Source organism: Gavialis gangeticus, unplaced genomic scaffold (genome assembly GCF_001723915.1).
Source record: "Gavialis gangeticus isolate Ggan-Ray unplaced genomic scaffold, GavGan_comp1, whole genome shotgun sequence".
NCBI classification, from domain to species: domain Eukaryota; kingdom Metazoa; phylum Chordata; order Crocodylia; family Gavialidae; genus Gavialis; species Gavialis gangeticus.
The window spans coordinates 99,086,539-99,098,877 of record NW_017729024.1 but is presented as its reverse complement, the minus strand read 5'-3'; the positions used below and the strand labels follow the sequence as shown (position 1 = coordinate 99,098,877).

Genomic DNA, 12,339 nt, shown 5'->3' with positions numbered 1-12,339 from the left:
GCCCCCTCGCTCCAGCTGGGCAGCCTGTCCCAGCCCCAATCCCTCCCTCTCCCACACCCCTTACCTCCCCGCTCTGCCCACCACAACAGACTTACCAGCTGGAGGCAGCTATGTCCAGTGTGGTGAGGACTGCTGCCTATTTAGTTTATGGCCAAATCTCCAAAGCAGTGTTGAATCTTTTCCAAATCAATTCAGAGGCTGCCAATTCGATTCAGACCTTTTAATTGGTCTTCCAATTTGTTTTGGAGTCGAAGATTCGGCCACTGAATCAGGCCAAATCTCCTTCAAATCAAATCGGCTACCAAAGCTTTGCACAGCCCTAGTGAACATCCAACTTGAAAACTCTCAGCAGAAAACAACAAAAGGTGAACTCTGTGTGCCACTTTGCACGCAGGAGGACATTGCTGGAGAGGCCAGAAAGATCACTTGTCTTGGGCACATGTGGGAATAGATACATTCCTTTGCTAGAGCATAACCAGACTTAACACAATCCAAAATTCATTTAAGACTCCAGTACCAGTTACCCTTTAACTGTCTCAGCAAACACTACAATCAGTACATCAGAGACTGGCTCACTCGGCCTTCAGCATCCAACATATGAGGATTCTGTTGACTTGAGAAGGGACAGGGTTTCAGGAAAATATTAACTAACACGGAAGTCAGACAACTACCAGGATCTACCCAGAGTTTCTGCTTCTGTGGTGTTATAAAGCGAGCTGCTATTACATATTATATCATTTTCCTCAAGGGTACTGATTCCTGCCAAAGGGTTGAAGATCTGATACCCACTTGTCAGTTGATGTAATTCTCTGTTGTGGAATTCCCCACAAACACAGGATTTTGATAGGCTTTTACGGATAGACAAGCTTTTCAAATGAACCCAATACCCAAGTTCCTGAGTTCCCAAACATGAATAGAAGCAGCTCTAGCAATGGTCATCTTTTGCAGCAATAATGAAAGGGTATGCCTTTTCAGACTTGTGTTATATCAGTCTACCAGTCTGAAGACGCTATGCCCATTTGATAGATAAACATATTTCAATCACCTCTGTAAGGACCGCAGAGGACTCTGGCATGCTAACAAACACAGCACAATGTGTCCTAGTAGCATTTGCATGGTTGAGTTTGGATCAAAGCCACACAGATGACCTAGCAGGATTTACCTACAGCTCCAAATTGTGGATGATCAGAAGTTTGGTAGAAGGTGCCAAATTTGATGGAAACAGCCTTTCCTCCCAGGAGCTCCAAGGATCAATTCTGCATGTAAAAATGTGGCTGCCTCCGCCTGTGCTGCTGTAGCTATTTGGGAAGTTGCCTTTTAAAGAACAGAATGTAGAACCCCAGAAAATTTAGTATGGCAAGCAAAACATTACTGAAGTGTTCACTGCTCTTAAAGGAAAGACACTGTTTATGATCCAGATCTTAGAGGAGTCTCAGTATTTTTTAAACAGACAGACCTACTTCATAGACCGGGGTTCCCAAACTTTTTATGCCACGGCCCAGCAAAGTGCGGCCTAGCAGTCACAGCTGACTGCAGTCAGAATTTCCAGCTGGAGGACAGGTAAGGATACCTCTACCTCCCAGGCCCAGCTCTGGGGGGCCGTAGTTTGCCAGTTTGTGACCACTTCCGATCCGGCGGCCAACCCACTGTGACCCAGGTCCGGGCTGCAGTGCAGGGATTGAGAACCCTTGCCATAGACCATATAGATGTCTGATCAAATTAATCCGGAGTTGTTTGAGATACAATAAGAAATCAAACTAGCTCTCTGTTATAAGGCTGAGGTATTGAGAGAAGCTTTGGAATGACTTCTCAGAGTTGCTCAAAATAAAAGACAAACCCAATACCAGGCCAAGCATTTTTCAGCTGTCAGACTCAGGAACGGTTTTGACTGAGGCTTTCTACATCAAGAGTAGGAAACGTGAATTTCCAGTTATGGGCCAGAATGAGCTAATCCAGGTCAGAGATGGGAGGGCACTAAAACCCAATTGCTGCTGTCACGGGTCTTCTCCACAGTGGAACGGTAAGAGCTTCTACAGCTGAAGTCCCCCAGCTACCAAATACCAAAGCTCCACATCTGCAGGCTGAATACAGGTTTCCATCCTATTCTATATGGTCCTTGACATGGGCAAAATGCTCAGTACTAAGATGGATTGTGCTTGGCAAAACTTCTTAATTTTGGGCTGGTACGTACAGCTACTTCCAAACTTTGGTGCTGAATCTTTAAATAGAGATCTCACTTGTCAAAGACTGTTTTGGAGAGGTTCTCCATCTCTATTTCTTGAAACAGGTTTGGTCCTGTGCTCTTTGTTCCTCTTACCCAATATTTGACCGAGTGTGGATAGTAAGATGAGTTTGCACTCAGTGGTACAAAATCTCACTGTAGTATCAGTTTTCATCTGTACTTCGCACTGTGCTATTATGGAAAACAGAGTGCACAGGGGACAGGTGTTGCTCCAATGAACAGCCGCTATTCAGAACAATGTAATTTTTCATGTGCATTTAAGAGTGAAATCAGAGTGGAACCACTTAAAGAAAATATTTAATCCACATATTTATATAAATTGAATACCCTCTTCTATTAAAATCTGGGAAATTTCTCAATCTAAATCACAGAGTCTTCCAATAAAAACAGGAGGTAATGCTTTATTTTTCTTGGATAAACTGAACAAGCAAAAATTGAAGATGATTTCTCGGTAGAAGGAAAACTGTAGGAAAACTCATTTTTCCTTTCATATGTCTCGAGCCACAAAATCTCTGCATATATATAAGATTTTAAAAAAACAACATGTGACTAGTATGAGGGATGGAGGTCACAGGGCACAGGTCTTACTGCAGATCAGTTGATGCATGGCAAACTGTTGGCCAGACACCCACTCCTGCTCCATGGGAAATTATTAAACATGTTTCTGGCTCGCCTGATAATCTAGTAATAATACAATCAATTGCTATACTAGGGAATGGATTAAAATCCCAAAAAGTCCAGACTACTGCTTCTTCCTTGAGTCAAGATACTCAATCCAAGAAACTGCTATAGCAGAGGTATTGAAGAAATGTCCGAAACATCTTACATGACCCTGCTCTGCTTCATGACTGGAATACTACTATCTACTTTTAACAGTTAAACATTTCTTCAGGTCCTCTGATTATAAGTAATTGGATATTGATGATGGTCAGAAAATAAACACTTATAAAGATAGTGAGAAAGAGATAACTGCATTGAGAACAAGTGATTTAGCTAATGACTATCAACAAACACACTGGATAAAGCAAAGTGCCTAATAAAGTTTGTCCAGGTTCTTAACCTACACTGTATTTCAAGTTCTAACAACACTTCCTCAGAGCCTCAACTTCACAGAGATATAAAATTTGTTATATTATTCCTTCTGTTACTACAGGCAGCTTTAAGACCGAACATGATCAACAGTAAAGAGTTCAGAGGACTTGCTCAGTGGGGCTGACTTCAGGGCTGTGGTTTGGAATACGTGACAAAAATGCAGATATGACAGATTTTATGCATGTTATTATCAAGCCATTTTGCCTATTTTATAGAAAGATTCTGTGGTGAGACTCAGAGAAACACATGAACGACAACACCACAGGAGTCTGGTGAAAAACTGACTTTATACCACCTTTTCATCTCTTGGATTCTGGACTATTTGGGAGCCTGAAGTGAATGAGTCCAGCACTACAGGATTAGAGGATTTAATCATGTTAGCCTTCTTATAAAATAATTAGGCAAGGGATCATAATAACAATGAAAACTAGCATATTATACACAGTAGAAAACAAACAATTATAACTCAGGGCATGGAGGTACTCTGGACAGAAAACTAAGCAGCCAATGTGGTTTGGATTTTCTTCAGAGAGAAAAAATATGAAACTGCATGATGTCAAATCACCTTTCACACTGGCTATACAACTGTGTGATATTTTGAAACCTTGTGCTTTTTAAATAATTTTTTTTAAGTCATATACTTTTACTCACAATACGAGCACAAATAGAACTCACGCAACTTATGCCAACTAGTCTCTCTGCATGTACAACAAAGGCTATTCACATTTTGGAAGCTTTCATTAACTGTCTTACATTTCTTGTTATTTATTCCCTTTATCCCCTCTAACACAACACACACAGGCCAATCAGTATGCATTGCCAATCGTGATGCAACCCCTTAAGTGCAGACTATTTGTAGGTGAAAGTATGTATTTCTACAATAGAACTTCATCCTTACATATACTTAAAGCAGTCCTTCACTAGAACATCTGGCTATTCTTGAAGGCTTCATCTGAAAGTTCCCCATTTCCTGACTTTCTGCAATCAATCCTGGCTGGAGAAAAAACATCTCTTGCTCCATATGAGTCTATGAAACCTATATACAACTACCAGAAATCTTTCAGGACTTCATGCTGGTCAGGAAAGTGATCATTCCCTTAAGTCTTGAAACCACTGCTCCCTACCAACACCCTGAAAGATGACCCAGGTTGGCACTGCCCTTCCATGCCAGGCAAGTTCCCTTTTCTACCAGCTTAGAAGAGGTCATTGAAAAGAAACTCCAAAGTACACAAATGAGAAAAAAAAAGATTGATTACTGAACTATCGTATCTATTATTCTGAAGTAATAAAACACTCTGAAGATATAAGACCTCTTGTCTCCAGCAAATAAACCAACTTGGATACAAAGGACTGACATATTGTACAACAGACTGAGACAGAAATAAGTATTTTAAGAGCTCTAAAGAAGCTTTAAATATTAAGTTGAACCTCAGAATTAACAAGGCAAGCATTTAAAAATAAAACACAAAACAAATAAAAAAAACACTCATTTATAATTTAAAAACATTAAGCACTTGAAATTTTTTACATAAAGTCATTCAGAGTACACCCAAGTCATGACTTAGTGATCTAACTAAATCCATGGTTAAGATTATTTGAGACAATCAAAGGGACAGAAACCACAGATTCACACTCATCATTTCAGAATACCCCCAGTAGTCCTACAGCTACAGGAACAGGAGTGTCAAATGTACTAGACAGTAGCAAGTCCACAAAAGTTCCTTTAAAAAGATTGAGAATATTGCTTCTTACAGGCAAGTCTAAAGCTCTGGCTTGAGCCTACTGATCACAGGTCTAGGGCTGTGATGTACACAACTTTAGATATGCAATATTAACATCATGAAGCTTTTACACAGTATTGCTACCTTCAGAAAAGCCAAAGTCAAGGATGCTTGGAAAAGGAAACTATCAACTGAATGGAATGTTCCTAAGGACATTAGATAAGTCTAAAAAAATATCTTACTCACTGCATCTAGCTGAAAAGTTATCTTGAATGACATTTTTCCAGAAACACTTCAAAGCAGGCTACTATTTGAAAAGTCTGTATGCCTCTAAACAAGATAACAACAATAATAAGAAACACACGTTTAGTAAATGTATTTTATAAGTATTTGTCAAAACAGTTGGATAAAGACGTTGTCAGGTGGAAAAGTAATTTATATTTGAAAAGTATACACAAAGTTATATATTTAAAAAGAAATAAGTCATTGAGAACAATTTGCAATGTGGAAAAATAGCAATGAAAGAAAGCATTCCTGCTTTTCTCTGCTCTCTCTTTAAAAAAAGAACGAACTTACTTAAACAACTTTGCTGTGAACCACATGATCAAATTCTGTCAAACACAGGAGGAACAAAGGGCCTGCCACTGAAAACACTACGTCACATTACTCCTACTCAAGTTGCGGGTCCTTTAGCCAAGCACTTCAAATACAACAGCATAAGAAGAGAGGTAGAGCTTTACAGTTCAAAAATTGAGTACTTCGTAATGAATTATGTAAATAACCGTAAAAATGGTTGTAAGGACCACTACTATTTCTGTACTACGTACAACTGAAGCAGTGCTCTTCAATAGTGCCCTTATGCAGGAAATGCTAATATAAACTAGTTACCAGACATGTCTACATCTCTATAGAAAAGCAAACACCTAAAAAGAAAAAAAAACAGATCTCCTAACTAAACACAGATGGAAACGGCAAGAGAAGCCCAATTTGTTTTTATACTACATAAGTGAAATGACACTTATTCCCCTCACTATCACAAGTACTTGATATTATAAAAACACTGCTTATGGCTTCATATAAAGCAGAATTTAAATTTTGCAAAGTTTCAACCTCTTAGTTGCTAATGAATACACTATCAGTTGAAGTATTTACTAAGCACATAATAAACATGTTTAAAAAATTTTGGTTTCACTTTTTGCAGATGTAAATACTTAGATTTATAGATAAATGAAAATAAATGGATTTCTAAATAAAAGCTTTCATTTGAGGGCAAAATAAATAAATAAAATGATGAAATATGCTTTTTCCTAGTACTTGCAGTACACATGTTTAAAAAACTAGTGTATTTGCAACTGTTTTCATTCAACTTATCTGCTGCTAACTAGATTTGCCTTTGCAAGTTCAAGATCACAAAACTGTGTGGTCTGGGTACTGACACATCACCATGCCCATCTACAAATCAGAACTAAAACTTTTTCATGAAGTCAAAACACAAAACTGATCATAACCTTTAAAACAAAGACTGGTACTGAACAAATCTGTTACAAGATAAACATCACCGACCATTTTATGTTTGAACTACATGAACATACCTAAAAATGTAAAACCAGGTAATAAACCATTAAAACCTACAAAGACAAATTTTCATTTTCATCATAGTTTAGGGGGGAATTTTACAAACAGAAATATAGTTTTAACTTATATTTTTACTAAACTTACCATAGTTTTTTCTACAATTGAAGACATTCTTGAATGTCTTGCATCTAACAAGGGAAAGGTATTAAAGTTATATTTTTTAGTGTACTAGAAATCTTCCCATAAAAACTCTTAGGTAAGATATGGCGCTACAACAGCATCACCTAAGATAAGTTTAAAAAAGTAAAAACTAAAAAAAATCTGGTAAACTCCCTGACACGAACATTTGACTATAAACAACAAAACAAAACAAACAAACAAAACAAAAACCCAAAAAGACACGACCACGCAGTTCGCCACGGTTGACAGTCTGCACAAAACACCTGAACAAAACACCAGACAGTATCTGTAGATCTGCCTCCAGACACTGGTTCTATGCAGAAGGCCTGTGGTAGCTTCTTGCTATACTGAGACTCTAAGTCCCTATTTGCATGAATACCATGTTAACAAGCAATATTAAAGTAATATCAGATCAAACTAGCACCTCAGAGTTAATCCTGCCCTCAGATACACTCAATAAAAAGAGTTTTAAAAGATGCAATTTAACCAATGTCTGCAACCAAGACTGGACCTGAATGTTTGCAAGACAGAATTCTAAATATAATAAAATGATAGTGCGGATGATAGGAGTCTCCTCTTTCCTCTTCCCCTCCAATCAAGAATCACCCAATTTTAAAATTTCCCCTTCCTGCTTAGTAACAACTTCTTTTCAGGTACAGTCAGTCAGACATGGATCTTGCCACAGCATCCCTAGCAGCTACAAACCTGAAACTTTTGAATTCTTCTACTTAACTACTGCTAAATCAATGGGATTAGCTATAGTCCTTTGAAAAAGTTGTGTCACATGATAAAAATATTGGCTGCTCAATATCATCCCAAGACCATGTATTTATTTCATTACATCAAGCTTCCTTTTTCTACACTTCCCACTCCACTATTCTCTGCAACAGCATAAATGTTCTGCTTATACAGTTAACTCAAAACTACTTGCAACTTTACTTTATACTTTGCATTCCAACTTTTTTTTACCCTATAAACCCCCTTTAAGTGTAAGCCCTTCATAAAAATAAATCTCAAGATTCAAAACACTATTTACCATTTCTCTTTTGGAAAGTTCTTTATAATTTCACTAATGATTGGCTGGTAACAGGAATCTCTCTCAGGTCTCCCCTCTTCACTCCAGTCTCTTACAAACTGTTTCAAAGTAGATTTTAATTTATCCATGTCAAATGTTGAAGCTGGCATAATCTTCCCATTTCCCTGCTTAAAGTGTAAAGAGAAGTTAGCAATAAAACCCCAAAAAAACCCAAACATAGTTCTGAATTTTAACGCAGACATGCTATAAGGACTATATGGGTGGTTTAGTTGATAAAGCACTCGCCTTCTCACCTCTGGGACCAGGGCTCAAGTCCAGGTTAGAGTCCTAAATGAAATGAGTTTGGTGGTCTCAGCTCAGCCCTCAATAGACCAGGGTCCACATCAGAAAACCAACAAATTATATGGCTTAATTGAGCACAATTGTAGTCCTTATTCAGGAAAGGACCAGGGCTTAGCTAGGATGGAGACTGAACAACCTCTGAGAGGGATCTCCCTCCAGGTCATTGATGAGGCAGCATGGAGAAGCTCACACTGGAGCTGCCCAGAACTGTACCTAGCCTGTGGATACAAAAAAAGAGGACTTCAGTTTCCATCATTGCCAGTCCCTTAATCTTCATAAGTGCAAAACTTCATTTTTTTAAATTAAAAATATGCCACACTGAAAAATGTTTATCAAATAGTGGGGAAATTACACTAAATTTTACAGAATAACAATGCCCAAAATAGATAACATCTAAAATTCTGAGATTTAGAATTTTATAAATGAAAATGGTACAGAAAGCATTGTTTATGTTCAATGCAGCCAATTAAAAATCTACTTAAAAAAACAAAAACTTATAATGGAATCAGAACTCCACCAAAGTTCTATTACACTGGTGTGCTATAAAAACAATTACTGACATTTCCCATAGCAGACTCACAGACAGTTCTCGAGTGATTATCTAAACTGCTGGACAAAATAATAAAAGATTTCTTTATTTGAAAAAAAAAAAAAAAGTGCTAGTATTGATTAATCCTGCAACACATGCAAATGTTGTGGGAGGGATGTAAGCAAATAGGAAAAGAAAAATTTAAAAAGTGGGTTGAGGGAAAAGAAAAATTAAAACCACCAGGTGAAAATAGTAAAGGTTAAAAAGAAAAACCCAAACATTTTTCCTCTTGAAATATGAAATACAAAAATAAAATCTTAACATACATCTTCTTTATACTCTCTATTTTCAAACATATGTGGGCAGTCATTCACAATAGTCTGTAGTATCTCCTGATTATGATCAATGCATGTCCGAATCTTGTCCAAGTGAAGAAGAAATTGAGGAAGTAGGTTCTGCTGGTTGGCTGGGAGGGATCTAAACTGTCTTTCTGTTCTGTTCACTCGCTCATGCATATTAGTTCTAGAAAATAAGAGAGTTAAAGTTGTCAGCATGAACTAAAAATGCAGGGAACACATCTGTAAAGATACCTTAACTGTGATGATCAAATGCTGTACCTTAATTTGTCTTTTTTTTTTTAAATCTCATACTCCAATCAAGATCAGAAACAATTCCACAACATTTTTACAAACTACCTGGTTATTTTAGACTGCTACATGCATAGCTAAAATCCCCAAGTTTATGCACAACCAATCAGGGTGCTAGTCTACAGAGAGATCTATATTTTAAAATCTCTTTTCTTGATTTTGTGCACAATTGTGCATGGAAAAAATAAGGAGCACGTTATTATGAACTAAGATATACAAGACAACTTTTTAATAAAATGGTTACTATCACCACAAGACCACTTGCATTAATGCCACCATAATCCCACAAAACTTTTCCACATGCTTAACTTTTCACAGGATGAAAAATCCAAAGACACAAACACTACTCAAAATGCATGACTGTAGATCTTTATAGTGTGGGTCTTGGCCGTTAAGTTCGAATTAAGCTTGCGCAAATAAATACTTACACCATAAGTGTGTAAGATAACATGGCTTTGTTCTTATATTTTCAAAGCAAGACATTTTAAGAACGTTTTACAGAGCCTTCTAGTCTGCAGCATTTTATTTTGCTGATTTGCAAAATAATTTCACTCGGAGCATGGCTGTTAAGATCTTCTTATTTCCGAATTTTGTATTTGTGCAGCCAGACAATTCCGGAGAGACTCTTTGATGCCAACCACCACCTCCCTACAGTTTAGACACAGATACCGTCTTATTGATACTAGTTTTTCAACTGGTGATATTCCAACTGAATGAGATGAAAGGAATGCCAAAGATGCTGGAACCACTCTGCATCACATGGTCTGGTTTCCCATATAAGTCACAGGCACCCACATCAAGGCCCAATATTTTATTCCAGCCTTCAAAAAGTTAAAACTGTCAGCAAGCAATACAGAAGAGGCCAAAACCTCCATTCCAGCCTAAAGGTCCCAAATATGTTTGCCTTCCATTATCAAGACAAAGCATAGCAGGTCTGGGCAATTACTTCAGTGGATCTGTTTAAAACGAACAAAACCCCCAAAAACATACAAACAAAAACCCCACTTGCTCTGTAGGGTGACAACATCTTAAATTAGCTTTATGAGCCTGGAGCAACTGAAAGTCTGGCATTTGCAACAAAAAGGGCACAGACATAGAAACAGAAATGAATTTGCTGCACCTCCAAAGCCTGTTCTTTGGGGCTGAAACAAATTTCTCCATTCTACACAAAGAGAGAACTTAGTTTCAGGTGTGGGTTTTCTCCCCCCTTGTGCACTCCTCTGCAAAGGCCATAAAGCAGTTCCCAAACTGTGGGCCCCAATCCCAGATGGGGTGGCAGGGGGAGCTGTGGGTTGGGAGTGAGGGAATATATGAGGTTGCTCTGAGGAAAATGTTTGGGAAGCGCTGCCTTAGCTACTGGATTTACTCCAATTCAAGACAAAACCCCCCATCTTCAACACAGAAATAAAAGCCTTGGGTTGGATCTGGGCAGCTCTGCCACCAACCCAGAGGCAACAGCAACAGAAGTGGCTCCAGGTCAGCAGGTTGGGGATGAGGTGAGCAGGCTGCTGGAGCCCCCACTGCTGCCCGGGCTGGACCCAGCATGTGGGCCAGCAGCAGGGAGGGCTGAAGGGAGCAGAGTTCAGGCTTGGGGAGCCCCAGGGAGGATCAGTGGCGCATGCGCCGTCGGAACCCCGGGGGGGCTGTCAAAGGGGAGGGCGCGACGCGGCGTGGGCCCAGCGAGTACCCGTAGTAGCGGAAGGCGTTGATGATCCTCCGGAAGTGCTCCCGTTCCAGCCGCTCCTCCTCCGCCTCCAGCTTGGCCCCCGGCGCACGCGGCTCCCGCTGCCGCCGCTGCTCCCCGCAGAACGGAGCCTCCCCATTGCTGCCGCCGCCAGGCGGCGCCGCCCCCTCCTCTTCGGCCCCGGGGCCCTGCCGGGGAGCCCTGCGCATGGCCTTGGCAGGCGGGTCCTTCTCGCCCCGCGGCTGCAGCGGGGGCTGCACCTTCCGGGACACGGCGCACGCGGCCGACATCCCCCAACCGCCGCCGCAACGCTCTCCCCAGTGCGCTTCCGGCTCCGGCCAGGCGGGCGTGCGCGGACCCCGCCCCCTTCGCTCACGCGGCGCGCCTGTCATGTGATTTGAAGCGGCTGCGGCTGACGTTAGTGCGCCATGCTCCGCGCAGGCGCACTGCTAGCTGGGGGCGGGTTCTTCCAGCTAGGCGAGTTCTGGCGAGAAGGTGGTGCGTGATGATGGGCAGGAGCGTGCCCCCTTGGGGAGAGCGCTTCGGGGATGGAGCGGCGCCTGCTGAAGGCGGGTGATGACGGCACTGAGGAGAGCGGCAGCCTGGGTCTGGCCCGGGAGGGGCTGGGTAGAGACCGCTCTATGGCCAGGCTGCCAGGGCAGTGATGCTCAGCCAGGGGTGCCTGGGGATGCTGCACCCTGGCAGCCTGACTCGGTGGGCAAGCAGGGGCTCTTACCTTGAACCAGCTTCACCTTCCCAGAAGAGAATAAAAAATAAAGCAATAGGCTATTAAGAGTGCAGTGGTCCTTTGGTACAAGGGGTCCAGGATGACAAATAAACAGGGATCCTGGTTTTCTCCGATTTAAAAAAAAAATCCCGATTTTCAGATTTAAAAAAGTAACCCCAAAGCCACATTTTTCTAGCCTTACCCAGCTCACTCTACAAATACTTTAAAACAAACTAGGGCCATGGGGCTTAAATCCTCCTCCCATAGCTTATCTCTAAAGACGACAGAGCTTCTGTAGTTTAAGTAATGGAAATTTATATTATGGCTCTAAATATCACAGGGTTCAAATCCTGCTAATCTCTTTAGGGAGATGGTATGGGTTTTTTATTTCATGAAACGGAGGTCTCTTTAAAACAGATTTTGTACTCAAAAACTATGTGACTACAGGAAATCAATTGATCTGCATGCACTTCTCAAAATGTTACAAGGGCTTCGGCAGTGTTAAGGCAAAATAGCTCCGTAAATAACTAGATTGTGTGACAATCTGCTGGTCTGTTCCTAGCA

At 40.6% G+C, this 12,339-nt stretch overlaps 1 protein-coding gene across 5 annotated transcripts in view; it reads right to left on the bottom strand.

Annotated features, from left to right (window-relative positions):
* Positions 1-11,428, bottom strand: part of CARNMT1 (carnosine N-methyltransferase 1) — a 56,121-nt gene extending 44,693 nt beyond the window's left edge. Inside the window, exons 1-3 of one of the 5 annotated variants that reach the window (XM_019517446.1) lie at positions 11,052-11,428; positions 9,044-9,239; positions 7,847-8,010 (exon numbers count right to left, since the gene is read on the bottom strand). In XM_019517446.1, the coding sequence (XP_019372991.1) occupies positions 7,847-8,010; positions 9,044-9,239; positions 11,052-11,338 (647 nt within the window). In that variant the 5' untranslated portion in view covers positions 11,339-11,428. Of the gene's footprint in view, positions 1-7,846; positions 8,014-9,043; positions 9,240-11,051 lie in introns of all 5 variants that reach the window. The other 4 variants (XM_019517447.1, XM_019517444.1, XM_019517442.1 and 1 more) reach the window with 4 other exon arrangements.
* Positions 11,429-12,339: the final 911 nt, after the last annotated feature.